This window comes from Barbus barbus, assembly GCF_936440315.1.
Source record: "Barbus barbus genome assembly, chromosome: 4".
NCBI lineage: Eukaryota > Metazoa > Chordata > Actinopteri > Cypriniformes > Cyprinidae > Barbus > Barbus barbus.
In genome coordinates, this window is record NC_136732.1 from 10,287,506 (window position 1) to 10,311,190 (window position 23,685).

At 38.5% G+C, this 23,685-nt stretch overlaps 1 protein-coding gene across 5 annotated transcripts; it reads left to right on the forward strand.

Annotated features, from left to right (window-relative positions):
* Positions 1 to 161: 161 nt before the first annotated feature.
* Positions 162 to 23,682, forward strand: LOC306861145 (rho GDP-dissociation inhibitor 1-like). Of its 5 annotated transcripts, none has more exons than XM_079403249.1 (6): positions 162 to 268; positions 14,623 to 14,818; positions 16,823 to 16,909; positions 18,593 to 18,669; positions 19,107 to 19,170; positions 20,848 to 23,682. In XM_079403249.1, exons 2-6 carry the CDS (start codon positions 14,632 to 14,634, stop codon positions 21,045 to 21,047), a joined length of 615 nt encoding a protein of 204 aa, XP_079259375.1. In that variant the 5' UTR covers positions 162 to 268; positions 14,623 to 14,631; the 3' UTR covers positions 21,048 to 23,682. The 5 variants fall into 5 exon arrangements, with proteins under 5 accessions (XP_079259375.1, XP_079259374.1, XP_079259377.1 ...); XM_079403248.1 differs by lacking the exon at positions 162 to 268 and adding an exon at positions 1,784 to 1,873 and having other exon boundaries at positions 20,848 to 23,676; XM_079403251.1 differs by lacking the exon at positions 162 to 268 and adding an exon at positions 12,768 to 12,930 and having other exon boundaries at positions 20,848 to 23,676.
* Positions 23,683 to 23,685: the final 3 nt, after the last annotated feature.

Consider the following 23,685-nt stretch of genomic DNA (forward strand, 5'->3'; position numbering starts at 1 on the left):
ATCTCAATTATGTTAAACAATTTGACCAGTTTCATCTAACAGATCTACAATATTTTGTTTATACCATTTGGGGTGAATATCATTTTCCAGAGCACTAAATCTGTTGGCGGAATTGTGAAAGCGTGTGTTGTTGCGCATGCGCAGGCGTGACTCACGGTGTTCCCGGAAGTGTGTCTCTCTCTGGCATCGCCGCCGCTCCCTCATCGCGCCATTGAGAATCAGGGAAGCTCTCTCTAACCTATTGACTCGCAGTAGCCGCAGGTCCACGGTAAGTTTTCACAACAGAAACACCACCAAGATCTCATATAACGCGTGCAGAAATGACCCTACCGTGTTTCCCGGTAGTTTTTCATCTTTTGTAGCTCGGTAGATGAAACTATGAGATTGTGTTTCATAAGAGTGCATGTTTTCTGATCTCGGTGCATGGGGAAAGTTGCGATTTAGCTCCTCTTTTGAAATCATCCGACAAGCAAAGACGTGTCCCTAAAATAACCAATGAGCTGATCATAAACGGGTCATGTATATCATATGCAGGTCACACACTGAAACTGTGCTGTGACTTCAGATCTGGACCTGAGAAGAAAGGGCCAAGAAGCAATTTCTGAACTTGTATTTTCTGCTGTTCACACGATCGACTGACTCATTGCATGAATTCGTGATTTGTGAATTTTAACTGAAAGCGTATTCGACTTTTTTAGTTAAACTTCCTGCTGCTGGAAATGATTAGCAGCATTAGCTTGCTAGCATGAGGAGGAACTTCCTGAATCAAAGCTGCAAGTTCATTTGGACTCGGGATGAATCCGGATTTTACTTTTAGATAATTTGCTATATATATTATTTATTTTTTTGGCCGTAACGCGTTGGTTGGAAAACATGCATAACTGTAGAAAAAAAAGGCGGAGATTAAGCAATGTTTGCCTGAGCGCAGATTGAATGTTAGGAAGTATTTACATAACCATTTATCGTGTTTCGAAGAGCGTCCTGACTTGATTAACACTGCTGAAACTGGCCCCCGAAAGGCTAATTTCCTTTCTGTGTCTGTGAGTGGCGCGATGTATTTTCTAGTTCCTTCTTTCTGAGGCGAATTTACGCTTCCTACTATGGGGGAGTATTGGCTCATGAATATTAACTACGTAAGGTGACGTTCGCCGTGTAAGTCTAGCTGATTGGCTGAAAGCGGAAACGGTTAGCGAATGAGCGAAGCGTACTATAATGAAGGCGTGGCTTGCGTATGTTAATTAGGTTACGTGATTGACCGCATCCGTAAGGTTTCAAAGATACGTCGGCAAGACGTAATTAATATTCATGAGCTAAGCCGTCGCCATAGTATCCGTGAGTTTGTCAGGGCGGTGTCTGCAGTGTTTAAACTTTGTACTTAAGTGTGCGGAGCAGCCATTTGCGTTATTATTATACAATATTTTCTTTCAAAGGTCACGTCGTGAATATGTAGTTTGCTTAAAAGTAAGACAAGAGTGAAATACTGCAGTGATGTTTCTTTGCAGCTGAAGAGGGAGGGTCTGTCCTATATACTTGACCACAATTCAATATTTCAGCTCATTTAGGGGAAACTGGAGGAAAAGCAGGTCGCCAGTGAATTTATGTTGAACACTTTGAAAATGTCTGTGGCTTATGTCCAGAATTAGTCCTATAAGAACTGCAGTGTTTTTGGTGAAACGGGAAATGTGTAAAACATGATCTCTTAGTGTGTGTTGTTCATGTCATTGTCTCAATTGTGTAGTTCAGCCGATTGAATGAATAATAGATTTAAATGTCCTTTATGTAGTCTTTCAGACTGATACAGCAGCAGTGAGACTGTGATGAGAAGCCACATAAAGGTCAGGCCTGACGGGCCATCACTGATATGACCACCTCTGTAAGTGCTCCCGCGGGCGCTCGTGGCTTTTATTGACCCCAGGGTTTTAGTTTTAGCCTTTTGATGATTTTTTTTAGTACAGACAGACCTAAATCTATTTCTGTGTTTGCCCTGAAACAGCTTGAAATGGTGCTTTTATTTCTTCAATCAGAGAAACCATCATTCTAGCCAAATAGATTAAAAATGTTTAATATTTGTCCTGAAATTGTTAAAAAAAATGACACTTGTTAACTAAATCAGCTTCAGTAAAAATATTTAGTCAAATTTGTATTACAGTGCACAGTACTAAACCGCAATATTTATCATTTTAATATTTAAAAAGCTGAAACTTTGTGGAAAGGCCAGCTCAATTTCACACTTGGCACTGTAAAATGTGTGAAACTCATAATGCTAATGCAGAGGTGTGTTGCACTTCCTGTAAGGGGTTGTATAGTGGGCATTAGCGTAATCGGTTTTCTCGTTCTGGTGAGCTACTGTCATAACACAGCAACAGTTCGAGGAAAATCTTGAAAAGCAAGTTTGTTGTACAATGTTAAGGGAAAGTGTTTCACGGTGCTTTTTCCTGGAATTTACATTTGTTTTTGCGTACTTGCATATATTTATACCTCTGTACATTCATTAGAGGTGGGTGCTGGTACTGGTTTAAGTGGAAAACCAATACAAAATTTACAACCAAGTTTGTACATATTTAATGCATATGATCTTGATAATGATGATAAATGCTGACCTAAGTTATTTGGAAGAGATCTAGCACAGGAAGTTGAAGAAACAGGAAGTTGAAAGAAGGCAAAGAAGCATCACCACTAGCACGCTTTTGTTTTATGGCGTAGATCTTGTATGTTAAACGGGGTTACCACCGCTACTGTGTTCGTCCTAGTATGTTCATGACCAGAGCCAGAGCTGGGAGGGGCTTCTTGAAGTGTGATCTGTTCCTGTCTCCTCTCTTCTCATTTCAAGGACCTCTGTCTTTTCTCAAGCTTTCTTCAGCATTAGGTATTTGGACACAAATGCAGCCCAGTGTTTGGATCCCACTGCTTTCCCCGACACGTCCGACCTTCGCCTGAACAAAAGACGGCCCTTTGGGATCTCAACTTTCAACATCCCTCTCCACTCACTTTAAATCCATCTCTTGCTCCATGTTTGTTTTCAGTAGAGCCAATCCCGAGCTGAAAGTCAGCACTGCTGACCCTCCACTGATGCAGGCTGTGGTATTGATTGTGGAGTATGAGGCTCATGGCTGTTGCTAGGGAAGTCTCGTCACAATCTGGCCAAACCGTAATCTCCCTCTTGAGCGAGGCTGATGGATCTGAAGGCACCTGCTTTACATTTCTTCCACTGCCTGGTACTCTACACTTCTCACCACATCCTTTAATAGCTTTTATTCAAACATAATTTGGATTTCTGGAGTTCTACCTCAAGGAGTCACGATGCCGGCTCAACATCGTGATGTCTGTCAGCCATCGTCTATCAGCCCAATATGGAAGCTACCTTAAAATTGAGGTAACTTTTGAGGTAACGTAAAGGCAGGGTAGGTGATTTGGTTCAGAAACATTTTTTATTACGCTGGTTGAAAGTCTGTTTACATCCTGTTAGCAATCACTTAGTTTAGTGGTCTAAATTATGTCATCTGTGGAAGGCACAGGAACGTAAAATGTTCGTCCAATCATATTCTTCGGTCCGATCATTACGATGGCTGTCCTACCTGCCTGTCAACATATGTATTTGCATACCTCCCCACACTCTGTTCACGCAGACATGATACGTCATCAGCTTGTTCATTACGCTATTGCAGACTGAGCGAGAATGGAAGGCCTTATTATTGTAATATTAAGTGCTTTGTACTGTAATGTTTTGTCACCCATATATGGGTCATTGATGTATAAGGATTTTCGACAGGCAAATTTTAAAACACAAAAAATAATATATTTTGTAGTTGTTCAAACATTAAGAAGGTTGTGTACACATAAATTCATATTAAAATTTTAAATAAAGTGATTTTAGTGTTTTTTCATCTAGATGGATCATCCGTAGCCTTAAAAATGTCATGTGGTGCGACCATGATTTGTATTAAAATTAATTAATTTCTTTAACATGCTTAATTTTTTTAGATGTTTTCAGTAACTGAAGTGTTTAGAAAAAAAATATTTCTGTATGTTTTTGTACATAATGATCTCATATTTTTGCTCTATAATTTCAGAGTTGTCTTCTTAATTGTAGTTAGCAGACTTATTTTTTCTGTCAATTGCATCAAACTGAGAAAAATATTTTTAAAATACCATTCACTTAAGCATACTATAGCAGTGATTTATATTTCAGCCACAGAATTTAGATTAATACAGTTATTGCTATTATTGGTCGCACCACATGATGAGTGGTCACTCCAAATGACATAAAATGACCTTACATTATTAAAAATCTATTTAAAGAAACGTGTGAAAAGAACAGCATGTGGCATTAACTGCAGTAATTTTTTTAGACCCATTTATTTCTAAACTTTGTCCAACCTTGGCTTCTCAATTGCCCCTTCGCCGGGAGTTCCATTAACAGGCAATCTGAGCAATCATAATGCCAAATCTGCCATTTTTGTCCGACAAACAAACCAGACAGGAGAGTAGATTAACGTCGGTGGACTTGAACTTGAAAAATAGTGTTTTTTGACATCTTTTCACAGTTGAAACAAGATACCTTCTGATGTTCATTCATGTTTATTTTGTGCTATAACTAGTAAGAGATGATCGGTCACATGCCGCTTGAACCGAGGTGCTACAGCGATCTGTCACGACACATTAAAGAGCCACAAAACAGTATTTGTTGTTTGAATTTCTTAAAAAATGACTAAATTTGAACTCTGAGACTTTGTTTAATACCGAAAGGTACCTGCTCTGTCTTGTATGTCGACGTGTTGTCAGTGTCTTCTTTGCTCCGTGATGTATTTTTCACTGCATGAGAACCTGATGTGTGGCATAAAAGTGCCATGGTTTGTTGGATGGTTTGTCTGACGTAGCAACAGTAACTAAGGACGGGCCTTTGCCAAGGGTCAATTTAGAGTTGCTGGCTCAGGTTCTGGGATGAAATCATAAATATCTTTCTTACAGCAGAAAATTACATCTGGAGTTTGTGCTAGACTGCAGGGTCAGAATTAACATTCTGCCTATGGTCAGCATTTATTTTGCTTTGCTTGGCAGTGGAATCTGGTCAAATAGATTAAAATACTTATAATAAATGACTAATAAATGCATAATTACCAAACTGAAATTAGATGCTCTAAATTCCAATTTTTTTGCATTTCTTTTCTCTTTTTTTTGGCATATTATTTTCAGTGTGGTCTCAGAAGGCATCTGCCTACATAGGAAGAGCGAGCAAAGGCCAATTGAAGAAGAATGGAATGTTTACAGCAGTATTCCCCAAGTTCCAGGGAGAGGCAAGGATATGACCAAAGTTCCTCTGTTTAAGTTGGAATTTTCCAGACTATCCTCAGAATAGGTCATTTTGGATGTGTTATGACCCCGTGAAATCCAAAATAAGAGTTTGGGTGGCTTTAAGTACTTCTTGAAACTGAACAATAAACAATCTTTGGTGGGTCATATTTACCATTAAACTATGTCTCTTCTGGGACAACTGAAGGTATTGATGAGTCGTTGCATTTATGGGCGTATTCTATCAAATGCTCCCTATAATGGGAATGTACCACCACCACCTGACACCGACTAGCAATAAAATGTAGAAAATAATGGTTTGTCTATGGCTGTAATGAGGCTACTGGCTGCTAAAGACATGCCCCACCCCGGCTTCCTGTTTTAATAGGAAATACACCAGGAAAGGAGCCGTTTTATTTACAAGATGATCAGTTCTGTGCAGCTCGACTTACCCTGCTGTCTTTATACAACCTCTTTAACCATGTTCAGTGTAGAATTTAGTGTTTTTATGTTAAGTTCAGATCGTTCCAGCTGCCCAGGAACATTATCATTCAGTCCTGCGGTGCTGTGGTGTGTGTCAGAGTGTTTCTTTACTGACTCATCCACTCTCTAATTAAGTTCAGTCTTCTTGGGTTCGGGCCAAACCGAGTAAGTGCTTGTGTGGTGCTCTGTTGCCCACAGTTCCTCCATTGTGCCGAACTGCATGCATGAGCCTACGGTGGAGATAATTGTTGTTCTTGCACATTGTGGCTGTTCAGGCTCACTTCAGCTTCCTTTAAGACTGACATTAACACTGTAAAGCTTTGTTTGTTTGTCCCTTTGATTTTCTTCCCATATTGTCTTGTCATCTGTCCGTGAGCATGCCGCACAGAGTTCAGTTCAATTTTTTCCAATTATATTTGTTGTGGTGGCCGCAGGATATGTAAGTGTTGTGATCAGATTTGGGGTTAAGTGGGACAGGACCTAATTTTCTTTGCAGTGCCACGCATGCAACCCAATAGTGTAGCTACGAGGAGCTCTGCAAAACTGTGTCTTTGGATGTTTTCAGCCAACAAGACCTTTCCACAGATCAGTGGATTCAGCTGCTGAATGTTGCCAGACCATCTCGCTCATTCAGAGTCGATTGCACATCTTGTCTTTAGTAGTTTTGTGCTTCTCTGTGCTTTCATATTGCATACGATCTTCATGTTGGTTAACTATGTATTTCATTTACTCGCTTGTGAGTTCATGGTTTGAATCGATCCGAGAATTGTTTAAACGAGCGTGAACGATTCAGTGATTTTATTTTTTAAAATTTTATTTATTTATTCAGTTATGTCCGGCTCTAAGTGATTTAATAAACGCTCATAATCTGTATAATAAAGTGTCTTTTCATCAGAGCAAACCGCTGAACAACCAATTTTGTCGAGTGATTCTGTAAATTGCTTTCGGTGTACTCTCATCATAAAATAACTTCATTATTGTTTATTTAATTCTAACAAGTAAGTTTTTGTTAAAAACTAACCACAATTATTTATAATATTTGCACAGGAGAGTCTTGGTGTTATTTCCAAATAAAAGGAAATATATCGGTATTAGTTTTGGCTGTTGGCCAAAAATATCAGCATATTGGATATCGGCAAAAATCCAATATTGTGCATCCCTAGACACAATTATTCTGATGTATAACTGCCCACTGTATGGAAATGGGGTTTAAAGAGTAACATATTGATGCAAATATATTGGTAATTCTCTCTTTGCACTCATAGTTTATTACAGTACATCATATCTGGTTGGATGTTCGCCTACAATATTGACGCAAATGTTTCAACGTATCCAATGCTCAAATCAGATTTTACAATTCTGCATATGATTGGAACTCCACGCGACTCCTGTACTGCTTTCTACTGGAAATGAACCGCTTCTGGACTGCCAAAGTTAATAAAAATGTGGCTTTAATGTTTCAAGGGAAGAGCCAATGGCTCATCACATTCATTTTTTTAGCCTTGCTCTTGTCAACAGTGTAAAAAAAATAGTAATGTCTGGAAAATAAAGCCGCATCTAGTGAGAGTCTCACTTTCCCTTTCCCAGTGGATCAGACCTACTGTTTAATTAACACAAGTGCTCTCCTTAGCTACAGTTTTCTGGCTGTAAGATCGCCTTGCATAATAATATTAATATCCAGAAGGCTTCTGCTTTTGCATTAGAGTAGTTTACTTTGGCACTTATAAGGATAAAGTTACCACAGTACTTTATCATGTAGGCCTATGACTTTTTGCCAGGTGTTTGAACACCTAAAAAGACCTATTTTCCAACATCGTTTTGTGTCCGTACTTGAAGGAGCTCAGCCAAGCACTTGAGATGAATGGCACTGCTAATGGATAGTTTTCTGTTACAAACCTCATTGTATTGAACAGTCTTGCTTTCTTCTTGATCAAATTAATTCTAGCATCTACACTGCAGGTCAATTTCCAGTCACTCTATCAATGCAGAATCAAATTGACTTCACAGGTCTTTGCTGTACTCGGTATAAACCTGAGGATAACTGGGTCTCTTGAGGATGCTGATTAGGTTTGTCAGGTAAATCCTCTTTACCTGGCGCCATTTGACATCCCACAGCTCTTACCGACACTCCCCCCCGTTAATTAGCACTAATCTTGACTACAAAATCTTGTTGGGTTCGTTGTTGCTCAGTAACGAGCCTAATCTCAGGCTTTGTAACCCCTAGACTAACATGTTAGTCTTACTCGGGCTTTCCTGCTGATATTAGTTCTGGATAATCCCTAATTAGAGTGAATTTTAGCTCAGCTGGACAGAAATGAATGGAGAAGTGGGTGGTGCCAATGTCAAATTCAAGCCGTTTCTACCGTCAAGTGTGTGAACTGGCTGTGACAGCTCGCTCTGCCTGGTTTTCAACAAGCTGTTGTTGTTTCCCTAGGTTATGTAGCTCATCTGCTGCCTGTGTTTAGGCAATAATTGTTACAACCATGTTAAATGGCTAGTCCATCACGCTCAGCTGTGTGAAATTACCCTGCTCTCCCTTGTGTGTATTAACGTTGAGACGACTGCCAAATGGCTAATGGTGTTTGAACTGGTTTACTCTGGCAGCTGAAGTGATGTAATCTGGGCATGAATGCATTTCGCTGAACTACACTTGCTGCAGGACCTTGTTTTCATGTTTTGCTGATTCTTCAGCAGAAACAGGTTTTACTTCGTCGGTCTTAATTAACTTTTTTGCCAGTTCCAGAAGACACATGAGCTGCTTTTTTATTGCACACTGGAGCATTTCTGTTCTGCTTCCCTCAAATGAAAAATTACGAGCAACAAATCTATAAATTGTAATATCACAAATGCATTTTGAATCCGAAAATCTTGAAAGCAGATGGAGCTTAACAGAAAAAATCGAAAGTGAAATAATTCTGACTGATGTGTTGAAATACTGCTTGTTAGATGTTGGATTTCATAGGGGGTTTACTAAAACTTGCAATATCTTTACAAATTAATTATAATAGTAAATATTATTTGTATAGCGCTTTTACAAAGATGCAAAGATTGTGGGGGCATTTACAAGACTACTAAAATGAATAAATATTTTGAGTTTTGGACGATGTTGTTTTTTGGGGGGGGGGGGCCTAAAAACAAACTTTTTAAAACGAGTTTCAACGTTTTTGAAAACAATACCGTTATCATCTCTACAAAACTACAATCTATTGTTAACTACAAAAATGCGAAATTGTGAAAACCGTGACATCATGCGCATGTGTATTATGTGTTTGGTCTGTATGTGCGCAGACGTTTAATGGCCCGGCGTGAATGATACAGCGTTTTTGGTTGTTTTCAGAGATCCGTGTGGATGAAGATTGTTTTGATAACATCATTGTCTGTACACAAAACTTTACAAAAACGCAGTAAGAACTTTTCTGTTTTTAGTACATTGTTGTTGTGTAAACGTACCCTCTAATACAAAAATAAATGACCGTAAAGGCCTGTTCACACCAAGAATTTTGTAACGATAACTATGACGATAACTATATTAGCGTCCACACCAACACACAACGTTCTGTTTATTTTAAGCGTGTGCTCCAGTTTTTGTCATTTGCCACTTGCAATCCTCAAGCTTTTTAAAGCAGGAAGGATTGGCTGTCAGTGTTTTCATTGTTCATCAGTTGGAAAAAAATCATTCTGAAAGCGATTCACACAGTATTGTGTTTCTTTGTCTTTATTCTTATAGTTGTGTTGTGGATGTCCCTGTTCTCATATAATTACAATGATTTAAGCTGCAGTCCGTAGCAGTGCCCTTCGAATAAAAAAACGATGAATTAAAATTTTTTTTTATTTTTTTTTATTCGTCACATACAAAAAACAAAAAGTAAAGTCGTGACGTATTGTCAAGTATGGTGACCCATACTCGAAATTGGTGCTCTGCGTTTAACCCATCCAAGTGCACACACACAGCAGTGAGTAGTGAACAAATGCACACACACACACACACACACCGTGAACACACACCCGGAGCAGTGGGCAGCCATGCTGCGGCGCCCGGGGAGCAATTGGGGGTTCGGTGCCTTGCTCAAGGGCACCTCAGTCGTGGTATTGAGGGTGGAGAGAGCGCTGTACATTCACTCCCCCCACCTACAATCCCTGCCGGCCGGGGACTCGAACCCGCAACCTTTCGATTACGAGTCTGACTCTCTAACCATTAGGCCACGACTTCCCCAATATTATATAAAAAACTTATATATAATAACTTCGTTATTTTAGCGTTCAGAAGTTCACGTTTTTTAAGTTTTTTTGTATGTGACGAAAAAAAATAAGTATTATATATATAATAACTATGCAATAACTTGGTTATTTTAGCGTTCAGAAGTTCAAGTTTTTTATTTTTTTTTGTATGTGACGGGAAAAAAACGTATTATATATATATATATATATATATATATATATATATATATATATATATATATATATATATATATATATATATATATATATATATATATATATATAACTATATAATAACTGCGTTATTTTAGCATTCAGAAGTTCAAGGTTTTTTTGTTGGTTTTTATTGTATGTGACGAAAAAAAATAATTGAACTTCGGAACACTAAAATAACGATTGGGACACCCTATGGTTTCGTGGACTCTAAACGGACATGCTCACGCGGCGGCAATTGAAGTGTTCCATTTGGGACAGGGCCTATGACGAAACAAGGAGGTACTGGGCTACTCCGCAGCAGTCCCTACCAGAACCAGTCTAAAAAAAATAGTCTGAATATAAAAACTTATTATAGGTGTACTGTAATGATTCAGAATAAGCCAAAAACACGGTTTGGAAAATGGATTCATGATGTACTCGCTTATTATATAAATTTTAAACACAAAGTTACGGACTGCAGCTTTAAAAAAATGTTTTGGCTTTAGCGTTTTGGACTTGAATGCTTTTACATGTTACTATTAATATAATTTGGTTTGTTTGTTTTAGTTGCTGCTTCCAAGCTGTGCACAAATTTTTTTTGCAATTTTATTTGTATGATGTTGTAGTGCTTAAACATAATTTGAAGCACAATTTGCACATTGTTTTGATGAGAACATTGGGAAAGACAAGAAATAGTTACATTTTTGTTTTATTCAAAAAATAAATAATAAACCCCCGCTTTCACAAACAAGGCTTAAGCCTAGTCCTAGACTAAAATGTAAGTCTGAGCTGTTTCAACTGAAAGAAACTTGCACTGAGTGATCTTAAAACATATCAGTGCCATTGTTTGGTCTTTAGATGCACCCCTGTAATGTTTTTTCTAAGGCACGTTTATAAAAATGACTTAAATGTCCTAATTAAACAATGGCCTAATCCTGGCTTAGTCTAAGACCTGTCTGTGAAACCGGGCCGAAGACTGATGAAATGGTTACATCAAGCTCATGTATCTCCAGAAATCAAGAAAAGCAGGTTTTCCATATGCACTTTTAGATTTACATTTACATTTTACATTTATTCATTTAGCTGACGCTTTTATCCAAAGCGACTTACAATTGCTATATATGTCAGAGGTCGCACGCCTCTGGAGCAACTAGGGGGTTAAGTGTCTTGCTCAGGGACACATTGGTGTCTCACAGTGGATTCGAACCCGGGTCTCTCACACCAAAGGTATGTGTCTTATCCACTGCGCCATCACCACCCCAAGATCTTCATAGTCTAGGCCTAGTTGGAGTGTCCAGTTCTGCTCCTAGAGGACCAAACTCCTGCAGAGTTCAGCTCAAGCCATTATTAAACACACTTGAAGCAGCTAATCAGTAGCTATGTTTCCATCCAAAGATGTGAGTTTAACTTATGAGCAAAACTGGAATCTCGCATAAAACATTTGCAAATAAAGCACCGTTTCCATTAGGGCTGCACGATATATCGTTTCAGCATGTTCAGTCTGAAATGACACATGCGTGCGAAATTATCAAAATGCATGTCTCTGCAATTATCCTTGTACACACAGTTGCTTATGGATTAGATGAAGGTAAATAGGCTAACGGACAGTAGGCTATATTGGTTCACAGGAGTTTAATGTTCCAAAGGCTTTCTGTGTCATGAATGTTAATCAAACAACAAAACTTTTGTAGCTTTACAGATTTATTAGATTTAATTTATACAGTGAAGATTATGCAGTGCTACATTTGATTATTCAGTCAGTATACCTGAATACTGTTAGACTTACCGGAAACATATAAAGCACTGTTTAGTTCATTTATATCTTTGTTCTATTATATTTATCTGTTTGTAATTTGTTTATTTTTCTATGCTGATTTACTCGCCTACAAAATCACCCCAATCGTTGATTATTGTTTTCCAAATAGAGCTTTTCAAGTCATCTTTTGTGTGGTTTTCCCCCATATCGCAATATATATCACAGAAATACAAAATATAAAAAAATCACAAAATAATAAATGTGCGTTTTTTCCAATATCATGCAGTCAAAGAACAAAAATCAGCACTTCCTGAAAAACTGGCAGTAAATATCTCTTCCGAAAACTAGAAGCCACTGAATATAATAATTTTCATATATGATAAATTACTTGCGATCGAGTTTGGTCAAGTTATCCCGTCTCATAGCACAAAGTCACACAACTTTTTCAGTGCGCATGGAGGAATTTATTCGGTTTCCATTGTAGTTTATGCACGTGTTTTCTTATCAGATAAAAAGTTTATCCTACTCGATCGTGCGCATACGTTTTTTTATGCGCATTTTTAGAATTGATGCGCATCTTGGCGTTTCCATCCAGAATTAATTTTTTTATGCAATATTCTAAAATGGAACGGTAAGACGGAAACATAGCTAGTGTCTTCAGCATCACTGAAATGTTCTGGTTAGGTTGAATCTGGACTGCGCAGTTAGGTGTCCCTCCAGAGCAGGATTGGACACGCTTGGTTTAGTGCTAATAGGAACATGGCAACCCATCATGTGTCTGTCAGGCTTCTGATCCTGAACTTCAAACCCCAGCCGCTGGAGCAGTGTGCCAGAGCTCGCTGATGAAGAACGGCCTCTCTCGCTGTCAGGGGAGCGTAGAGGCCCAGAATGGAAAAAGACATGCAGTGTTATCTGAGCGTGGCCAAAAACATCCCCTGCCAAAACTATAAGAGGACAGCGTTCACAATGACAGGATGACTTGCTAGAATGTTAGGCTCTTTTATTGATTACAGTGTGTCATTTTCTTATTTACAGTCATTTGAATGATAAGGGATAGCACAGAAAACTACTTGGTGGCTTTCATGAGACAAGCTTATTCACCAGTCCTGCAATCTGCTCAAAGAGGGGAGAAGTTTGGAAGGCTCCTGAAGTGTTACGCAAACAACATCTGCCTTCGATATACATGGCCTGCTGGCTGTTCTAGTACACATGTGCTGGAGGATTCTTGTCCTTGTTCACTGGCTCTCTCGTCCCGCATATGTGGTCCTCATTACAACTGTTTGTGAGGTTAGCTGGCAGGCCTTTACTTTGTTTGAAACAACAAGTGGTTGGATTTATAGAAATAGTTCCGCTGTTGGCAGCCAAGTGGAATTTCTCTTCTTGATGACTTTGAAGGGCCCTTTGAGGGTAACTCGCACATGCATGTAGCAGCGGCTCCTAAAGGAACATAACCAAGTATGAATTCAGCAATTAACTGATTTTTAATTGTTGTTTAGATCTTTATTTATTGTATATTGTATACGTTTATTTTTTGAATCAGCTGAACAATTTTATATTTAACAATTTAATAATAATGCTCAATGTTTTCTAGTTTTTTGGAAATTCTGTTGCCTGTTTTATTTTGATTCGCTGTGATTAAATTACGATAAAATAATGTTTTAGTTATTATTATTATTTTTGACAATTCCATGACATTCCATTTCAGCTCTGTGGAAGTCATAGGGCCATGCAAATTATATTTCTGATAAAAATCTGCTACGAAACTGGCTGCACCCTGAATTTGTTAAAGCTTGGCAAAAAGCAAACCAATGCAACGAGCTGTGGTTGGTCTTCTGCAGATGCATGTTTCATGCGTCAAAGCAAGCTGATATTGATTCAGTTCTGTTATGAGTGTGATTTTGTGCGTTTAGCACGCCAATACCATGTAAGGAAAGAAAATGGCCACAATGAGGTGTCTCTCTAAAAGCCGAGCGTGCTGCAGTTCTGCAGAACAGGAAACTACAGAAGCTGCTGTCAAGGTGAAGCACTCTGAAGCTGTATTGGGACAGCGCACCGGCTGACTTTAGTGCGCTAGCAGCGAGAACACGAGCACTTTCTGTTCTAGGGCTGCTGCATTGCAGCACAAGTGTTTCCCAGACTTCCTCTGCATTCATGTCTTTTAGCGTAAATCTTTGAAAGGCCACACCGGGTGAAACATGTAAAGATGTGAATGATTTTTGATTAAAAAATTGCAGCCATGGTGAGCTGAAGAGGCTTTCTGCAACATGTTATGGCTTGTTTTTATATAAAACCTGTACACATCTGAAATTTATATTAATTTTGAAATCACTGACATCCTAAAATATGTGTGTGTGTGTGTGCGCTTGTTTCCTGAACACACACTCAGTGCTGTGCAGTGTATTTGACTCTGTAGTAATTGGCTTTGACCACTAATGCAATAGTGCTGATGCCCACATTAGGCTGCTTTCTCAAGTCCTTTTCCGTGTGTGTGTGTGTGTGTGTGTGTGTGGTGAATTCATTTAAAATTCATGAATTATTAAAAATTAACACGCTGTAAGAACTGATCACATGACTTTATGTAGGTCAGATCTCCATTGCTATAGTGATATTTGGACCACGTTTGGTAAGGACCATGTTTGTTTCCTCTCCTCTGACCTGTGTCTGTTTATGTTTTCCTCCAGCTGTCAATCATGGCCGAGCAGGAGCCCACACCAGAGCAGCTAGCCGCTATCGCAGCCGAGAACGAAGACAGCGAGGCTGTCAACTACAAGCCGCCCGCCCAGAAGAGCCTTCAAGAAATTCAGGAACTCGACAAAGATGACGAAAGCCTCCGCAAGTACAAGGAGGCACTGCTGGGCAACTGTGATGTTATTGCAGGTATGTGTCACTTTATTGTACACGCTCTCTCTCCTCCGACCTAGTTTCTATCCAAACAGTCCGTTTCCCAGAATTCATCCCATGGACCAGCTCTCCTTTCAACACTCCTTGATTTGAGCTCATCTGATTAGTACATCTTGGCTTATAGCTGGAGTCATGTGACGCTCCTTTCCTTCCTATGTTTTATCTGTCTATCTTTATTATTTATTTAAAAACACATGAATATTTCTGAATTGTTTTAATATATTTATTTCAGGGCATAGAGTCAAAATGTCAGGGTGGTCTGGTTATTCTTGAAAGTCAAGAATTCCCTTAAACAGGAAATATGAGAGAGAGGCTCCATGCAGCCCCTCATGTTAAATAAATAAAAACCTTTTCATTTCAAAGGAGGATTAGTTCATGTGGTGGGACTTCTTTAAAAACTGTAATTATTCATAAGAATTGGTCTAAAAAAGGGTTTTTATTCACCATTGACACAATTATTTGATCAAAATGACATTTTCCTTGTTTTTTCAGTTTTAAGATTTAAGGATTCTGTGTTTTCTATTTTAATTTTTGCCTCGATTTTAATGGCTAAATTAAATTTTGGTAATCAGAAACATGTCTACTTAATTAAAATCATGAAACGTATACAATTTAATAACATTTTATTAAGTTTAACCAAAAATACATATTTAGGAGCCTGTGAGTTATTTATTTATTGGTAATCAAATGATGCATAAAACATGAATTTATATTTACATTTCAAAAGTGTTTTCGACATTGATAATAGGAAATGTTTCATGTGACACTGAAGATTGGAGTAATGATGCTGAATAAAATATGAAATCATAAATATGAAAAAGAAAATGTTATTTTGAATTGTAATATTGTATGTCTGTTCTAATAAATGCAACTTTAGGGAGCGTAAGTGACTTCAAAAACATTAAAAACTTGGTATTTAATTTGGAATTTTGGTATTTAAAAAGTTTGATACTTTTGGTAGTGTACATTTTTGATGATTACACCACACTGAATTAAAAGCAAAAAGTCTTTTAGAATCACGTGAAACCAACATGATTACATACAAAGTCTACGTTTCTAAGAACTTGATGCTGGTTTTGCGCTACAGTTTATTTGAAATAGCGTTGCATTGTTGATGTACTGAGCTGTAGTTTGTATTGCGAGCTAGTTGCCGGTATCTAGCCTGACTGCCAAAATAATTAGCATGTGATCTTCATCCAGATACGCATGTTGTTCCAGGACTATCAGATAATGTTGATCCAGGAATGTGTCCTATTTGAGTAAATTGTGTTGTTCTGGTCTAGAGCCATAGACTCTTGGGGCCTCAGCGCCTCCGGCTGCTGTCCGAGTGCGTCGTCTGCCAGCACCCTTACAAGAGCGCTGGAAAACGAGGTCACGTATCTCCAGTTCCTGCCCCTTTTTGTTTTTATCAGCAGTCAGCCATTACAGTAACTCCTGTGTTATGGTTCATCTCATCACCCGAAGAGCTGTTTGAACGGGCGTTTAATCACGGGCATCAATCTCATTATTTAATGTAGAGTGAATGAAGAGACATCAGAGCGGATGATGGATGGGCGGCAATAAGCGTCAGCGGGGTGCTTCCGCAGTACCTGCGTTCACATGGACGTCAGTAATGGGACTGCTGGCCGAACTCTATAAACAAATAGTAAAGTTGACATGAGTTGCTTATAGAACATATGTGTTTTTAAACATGTTTCCCATATATACATACCCCCTCTCCATCTTTTATCAACCGACAGAACAAATATATATATTTTTTTTATTCCAAATATACTTTATTCTGGTTTAGTATTCACTGTGTATGTATTGTGAGTAAATACAAACTGATCCACACAGATGAAATGAAATAATTTTACATTTCCTTCCATAATAGTCACCTAAGGGGGAATTTCTCACATTTTACGAAATTAATTTCAGGTTCTAGATATGCAAATGTCAGTGTGTGTCTTTTCTTATGCACTTGTTTTTTCGTTAATTTAGCAGATCCCAGCGTTGCCAATGTTCAAGTGACACGGCTAACTCTTATGTGCGAGACTGCTCCTGGCCCGCTGACCCTTGACCTGCAAGGTGAGTAGAGATTACCTGTTTTGTTAAAGTGCCCCTATTATGGGTAATGAAAGGTTCATGTTTTGGTTTTGGGAGTCCCCAACAACAGGTTGGCATGCATGCAAGGTCAAAAAACACTTTCATTGTCTTATAATATACATTTATATTTACCTAACGACTCCCAAACGATTAATTTTTCCAAACCCCTCCTTTGCGTGACGCTAATTTACGCTAGCACAAGCTGTTAGTAAATCTGGCCCTAAGAATTCAGTTAATCTTCAGTCTATAAATAAAGCTGTTTTGCATTATTCTTGTCCAGTTATCCACATTTTCAAACTTCAAAAAGTTCCTAAAGACATTCTAAAACATTGTAATCCAAATCAATAGAGCGGCTTAATCCCTATAAACGTTTATTCACCTATAAACATTAATCAGTGCACCATACTTGTTTGACGCGGCAGCACAAACCTCTTTGGTTCCTACATGTTTCAGCTTCAGTGATGAACATTATAAATATAGTTTTTGAAAATAAGACTTCAACATTGATAGGTTAGCATGAAATGTTGACAGGAAAACACAAATTATTGTATGCATACATTTAAATACCCCTTTTATAGTCTCATCACGTTGCATATGTTGTGATTTAACCTGAGGTCATTTCTCTTGCATACATTCATTCCGTTATTAGAAAATGCGGTTTACGTTTTTGCTAAGCCAGTCCTGTGGAGCGATGTAATCTTACGGTCACATGACCCAGATAGAGCACAGCTGCCTGAAAGCGAGAGCTCAACACTGGCACAGAGAGAGAGATGATGATGAGCAGACGGAGAGTATATGTGTCCTGCAGCCATCTGCTGGGAACAGCATTCAACTGCAGTCTGTTATTCACACATGAAACCTCTACTATATACCCGACTAGGCTTTTATCAGCTATACATATTTTTTTATATACCCCCCACTTGTGCAGGTCAATATTAGTGTTTGTCCATTACAGATTTTTTTAGCCAGCGGCTATTTACACTGTGCAAATGGCATGTTTTTTTGCGATAGATGCTATTTACACTGTGCAAATGGCATGTTTTTTTGCGATAGATGCTATTTACACTGTGCAAATGGCATGTTTTTTTGCGATAGATACTATTTACACTGTGCAAATGGCATGTTTTTTTGCGATAGATACTATTTACACTGTGCAAATGGCATGTTTTTTTGCGATAGATGCTATTTACACTGTGCAAATGGCATGTTTTTTTGCGATAGATGCTATTTACACTGTGCAAATGGCATGTTTTTTTGCGATAGATACTATTTACACTGTGCAAATGGCATGTTTTTTTTGCGATAGATACTATTTACACTGTGCAAATGGCATGTTTTTTTTGCGATAGATACTATTTACACTGTGCAAATGGCATGTTTTTTTGCGATAGATACTATTTACACTGTGCAAATGGCATGTTTTTTTGCGATAGATACTATTTACACTGTGAAAATAGCAGTATTTTTTAATGATGTGCTATTTACATTAAGACACAGCTTGTATCATTCGCACAGATGGACTCTCATACACAAGAGTACATGTTTTTTAAAAGCAGGATAGACCGAGAACGAGCCCTCATGGGTTTAATGAGTTCAAGACAATGCACTCCTGGTATGTTTTGAAAGCTGGACTAACTCGTGTTTGTGTGTTTGTTCCACTCTCAGGTGATCTGGAGTCCTATAAGAAGCAGTCGTTTGTGCTGAAGGAGGGAGTGGAGTACAGGATAAAGATCAGCTTCAAGGTTAGATGACCACAGCTGAAAACATTTAGATGCAGTAATTGCAAGGAATTGATGGTATCACACAACTTTTGTCATTGCATGAGAATTTCACAGCCACTTAACTGTATAAGTTATTTCTACTAGAAATCCAGTGATGGTTTATATTTCATTACTATGGATTAGTGCATGTTAGTGGATAATCCAGTAAAGGAAAGGCACTTCACTTCCACATTTGTTGAGTATATCCTCTTATTTGAAGTTTGGACTCTCTGCATTTGTTTCTTCCAGTCACGTGTTAAGCAGTAGCTGTGTAAAATATATCTGCTGTGCTATAAATGGTCACACATTGTATATTTGCCCTGCTTGTAAACAACATATGCTTGAATCTGTACCTGTTTATCAGTTACATAATGTGGCGTCACGCCTGACTGGTCCTATATATTTACATCTGTTTACAGGTAAACAAAGAGATCGTCTCGGGGTTGAAATATGTACAGCAGACCTACAGGAAAGGGGTGAAGAGTAAGTGTTCTTTAAAAATGACAATACAACATTCACATTACACGGTACATTTCATCCCAAAATCAAAGGAAAAGAAATGGATGCGTTGCTTACATGCTTTCCAGGATTTGTAAGCCAAACTGTTCTTATTACTTCAATTTTCTTTTCATTTTGGGGTGAAATTAGATGTATGACCCAGATATTTTCTTGACAGGTGCATTATATTTGTTTGTTTCGATTAATCGATATAAAGGAGTTATTGGATAGGGCCGCTCTTTAGAGCTGCTTCTATCCTTGTTGAAATGCCGTTATGCAAATCCTGTGCTGTTTCTGGTGGGATTTTGATTTATTTAAAAAGAAAAGCCTCCAGTTCTTTGAGGAACTGGATGAGAAAATCTACCTCCCCCTCTGTTCACCAAAGCTTCCCATTAATGAACATATTTTGTTTTTTGGAGGCCATGCAATTTACCTTCAACGTGTTTAGATTGTGTATTATGCACAAATTAACATGAAGTTGGGAATGGGCATTAAAAAAAGTATTTCAGTAACACTTTAGAATAGGGAACACTTATTCACTATTAACTACGACTTTTCCCTCAACAAACCCCTAATTTGCTGCTTATTAATAATTGGTAAGGTAGTTGTTAAGTTTAGGTATTGGGTAGGATTAGGGATGCAGAATAAGGCATTAATATGTGCTTAATTACTACTAATAAATGGCTAATATTCTAGTCATATACATGCTAATAAGATAACTAGTTAAGAGACCCTAAAATAAAGTGTTACCAGTATTTCTCAATAATAGTATTTGCTGTTAAATTGTTTAAAAGGCTAGTAGTAATATTCCATTTTAATGTAAGAAATCAAATCTAGTAAAAATTTCCAGTTTCGTAACTAAAGATGATCAAATATTATTCTTCCTTGTCCATTTATATGCACCAATATAACAATTAGGGCTGTCAGAATGGCTGAAAAACTAAATTCGAATTTTGTATATAATATTATCAAAATTCGAATTATTTTCGTGAACTCCTAAAATTCACTGCACACCTAAAATTCGAATTAAATGTTTTTGCAATCGAATGTGGATTTTTATTTGAAATTCGACGAATATTTGAAATTCAACGTTTTTTTTTTTTGATAGCCCTAATAACAATACGCTCCAATATAGAATATTGACTTTGTTTTTTTTTTACACTGATTACATTGATTAGTGGTGTGTGACATTGACAAAACAAATATATCCATTTTTTTTTTCCCCCATGACAAGTACACAATATTTTACTAGGTCATTGAATCATTGACTCACATGATTCTTGTGGATTAATTTAGTAACGAAGCATTGCTGTGTTGCTCAGAGACATGGAATGGTTCTGCCATGACTGCTTGGAACATTTATTTCCATTGCCAAATTAAGCAAAAACCAATATGGTGTCTAAAATGTAATGTACAGTATTATTGTTTATCCAACTGACATACTCTAAAATGTCAGCTTCCACAAAAAACCATTACAATTTTATTGTACATATTGCACACCCCTAAATTGGGTTGTCTGTGAACATGTCTGAGTAATGAAAACAAGTTATGATTGTGTAGATCTTGTATATTGCCCAGCCATCTCTGATTGCTCAAACAAACCACTGACAATGAATTAGATTCCGATTCGTTTAAACCTCTTCACTTGTTTCTTGTGTTCAGTTGACAAGTCTGACTACATGGTGGGCAGCTATGGGCCTCGACCGAATGAATATGAGTTCCTGACGCCCTTAGAGGAGGCCCCCAAAGGCATGCTGGCACGCGGCACTTACAACATTAAATCCAAGTTCACTGACGACGACAAGCACGACCACCTGTCCTGGGAATGGAACCTCAACATCAAGAAGGACTGGAAAGATTGAGCTGTTTCCAAACCCCCATTTTCCTTCTTTCCATCCTCCTATTTCTTCCCTCCGTCCCTTTCTTCCTCTTCAACCTCCTCCAGTTGCCTCCATCATCGTCATCATTTTCATCATCATCAACATCATAATCCTGGATTAACTGCTTAACCGATTTTAAGGAAAAGGATCTTTCTCACTCCGTCCACTTTCTTCCAGTTTTCTTCCATCCCTCCCTCCCTATTTCCATATACCTATCCCTTTCCCTCCCAATGAGTATTGAGGCTTTTCATGAAATATATATGTGAAAACAAACAAAAACGTGCACAATCCATATTTTGTGTTTTGGTTTGTTTGTATATAAAAGTAAAAACAGAGGAAAAAAAAATATTCAAAAAACCTCATGGATACTTTTGACATGGTTGTTACGAGTAATCTTCACTGCCCCCCGTCTTCCTCTTGTGTCCTAAACTCTTCCCCCATTTATCCCGCGTCATTCCTTTCTCTGACATTCCTTGTTTTCTTTTTAACCATGATCTGCCTTTTATGAGAGAAATGGGAGAACTCAAAAAGTTAGCCTTTGCCCAGAGGGAACGTGTCCGATGCCTTTGAGATGAGCCTAGGGTTAGCTTAGCACAGGTAACTGTAGAAATGTTAGTGTTAATATGGCGGAGGAGGTCTTTACTAGGCTCTCGGTATGAATGCGTGTCCAGATATGGTTTTAGAAATGTAGGGTTCACAGGATCTGAACATCCTGTCCACCTAGTAAGGGAGCCGTATTAGGAATCAGCCTTGCCCTGCTGTGACGGCATAGGGTTTTTGTTTAACCGTTTCATCGCCATGTGGCCTTAAAAACGATTCCTGTAGCAAGACATTGAGGAGCTGCCTTTTAGAGTCTAGGTTTAAATCCGATCAGATGTTTTGTCCTTAAGAGGCTAAGGTGCATTACCGACTCTTGCTCCCTCAAGGGACCGGCAGTCACACCTGCTGCCTTGTCTAATTGGCTCGATTTGGGACGGGCCAAACATGTAGGCCAGTAAAAGTAGGTGAGCCTTGATGCAGAGCGAACATTTTCCCCACTCGTTATCACCTCCCGCTTTCCAAAGACAACTGGTGCTTCATTTGCAGAATGTGCCCTTTGCTTGTGATTAATGCGAGTTGCCAGTTTTTAAAAAGCAGAAAAGGGCTGTTTTAACAGATCTCAAGTATTGAACAACTCAGCTGAAAAATTACCAACACCATAGACTGTGCCTCCAGTATTGACAACTACGAGCTGCTCTCGGCGTCTAAACCTAATGGAAAGAAAGTCAGGACTCTAAAGGAGGTGCATTTGTAGTGGGACACATCTGGAGTGAACCTAAATCTAAACTCTCAGCTCTAGTCCAGGTGTAATCTAACCTCAATGTTCAAACAAGAGAGGGTGTGCTCACGCATAATTGTACCGTTTTATACACGCTTGTTTTGTTTAGTTTTTTTCCTTTGCCGACATTGCCTGCAAAGTAGTAGCTTGTTGTGCTGGTCCAGAATGCTGCTTCTGTCTTCATCTGTTTGTACTTATCTCTATTATAGCTGGAGATTACTGTTCACCTGTGTCAACATTAAAGTGTTCAGATCAGACAGTTTCTTTTGTCTTCCATTTACCAACTTGTATGCTGTACCATTGTTTTGTTTTACTTCAGGGTGCGGTCTAGAAGATGGTAAGCCTTGTTCTGTAAAACTTTACTACTAGAACTTGGTGCCACTGAGCTTAGGACTCCTGATAATTGGCATAAAGTCTGGTTAATCTGCGTTCACTTATTTGAGCAAACCAGACATTCAAAATATCCTCTGTTGATAATGAGCGTGGATGGGCCTGTTCAGTGCAAGCATACTCCCTAGTGCAGAAATGGTCAACTTTGATTGTGGAGGTTCAGTGTCGTGAAGAGTGTAGTTCTGATCCCTGAACTGTTTAAGTAGGTATAGAGCTAAACTCTGGAGATGCCCATTCCTGCACTAGGTAGCACACTTGCACTGAATGGGTTCATCGGCACTCGTTGTCAATGGAGGGATGTAACTAAACATGGATACTGGACCCCCCTAGGACCGGAGTTGCCCATCCCTGACCTACTGGGATGGTTGTCCAGCAATTTATGAGGGATGGGGTTACTCAAAATGGTTGACAACCCAAAAAATGGGCCGATGTAGAAACAAATCTGTGGAGGCTTTGTGATCCGTATATCTGGTAGTTAAAGTACCAGTCGCTATAAACTGAAAGTGCCTAAAACAACACCCTGGATAACTTCTGAATAAGACCTGATGGAACTAACCTGATAAACTTTAGCAAGTCTAGTGACGAGTGCTTCCTCATTGTAGCAATCTAGTACCTTGTGAGCACCTTTAGTGGATTTTCTGTGTGGATTCAACCAAACTCCCAGACATTACATAAGATTAGAACTAGTGGTTTTCTGTTATTGTGGGCCAGTTTTGTGTGAAATGTGTCATTTGGTCAGTCTTTGGGCGGTACATGAAGATAAGAATTGCTGCAAGAGTCTTCAAATGTTGATTGTGAGATTTTTCACAGAACAAGGGTTTCCATCTAGACACAACCCTACAGCAGATCCATCCTGATCACTCCACTCATTCATCCATACTCAAGGTAATAAACGTATCAAACAACCTTATA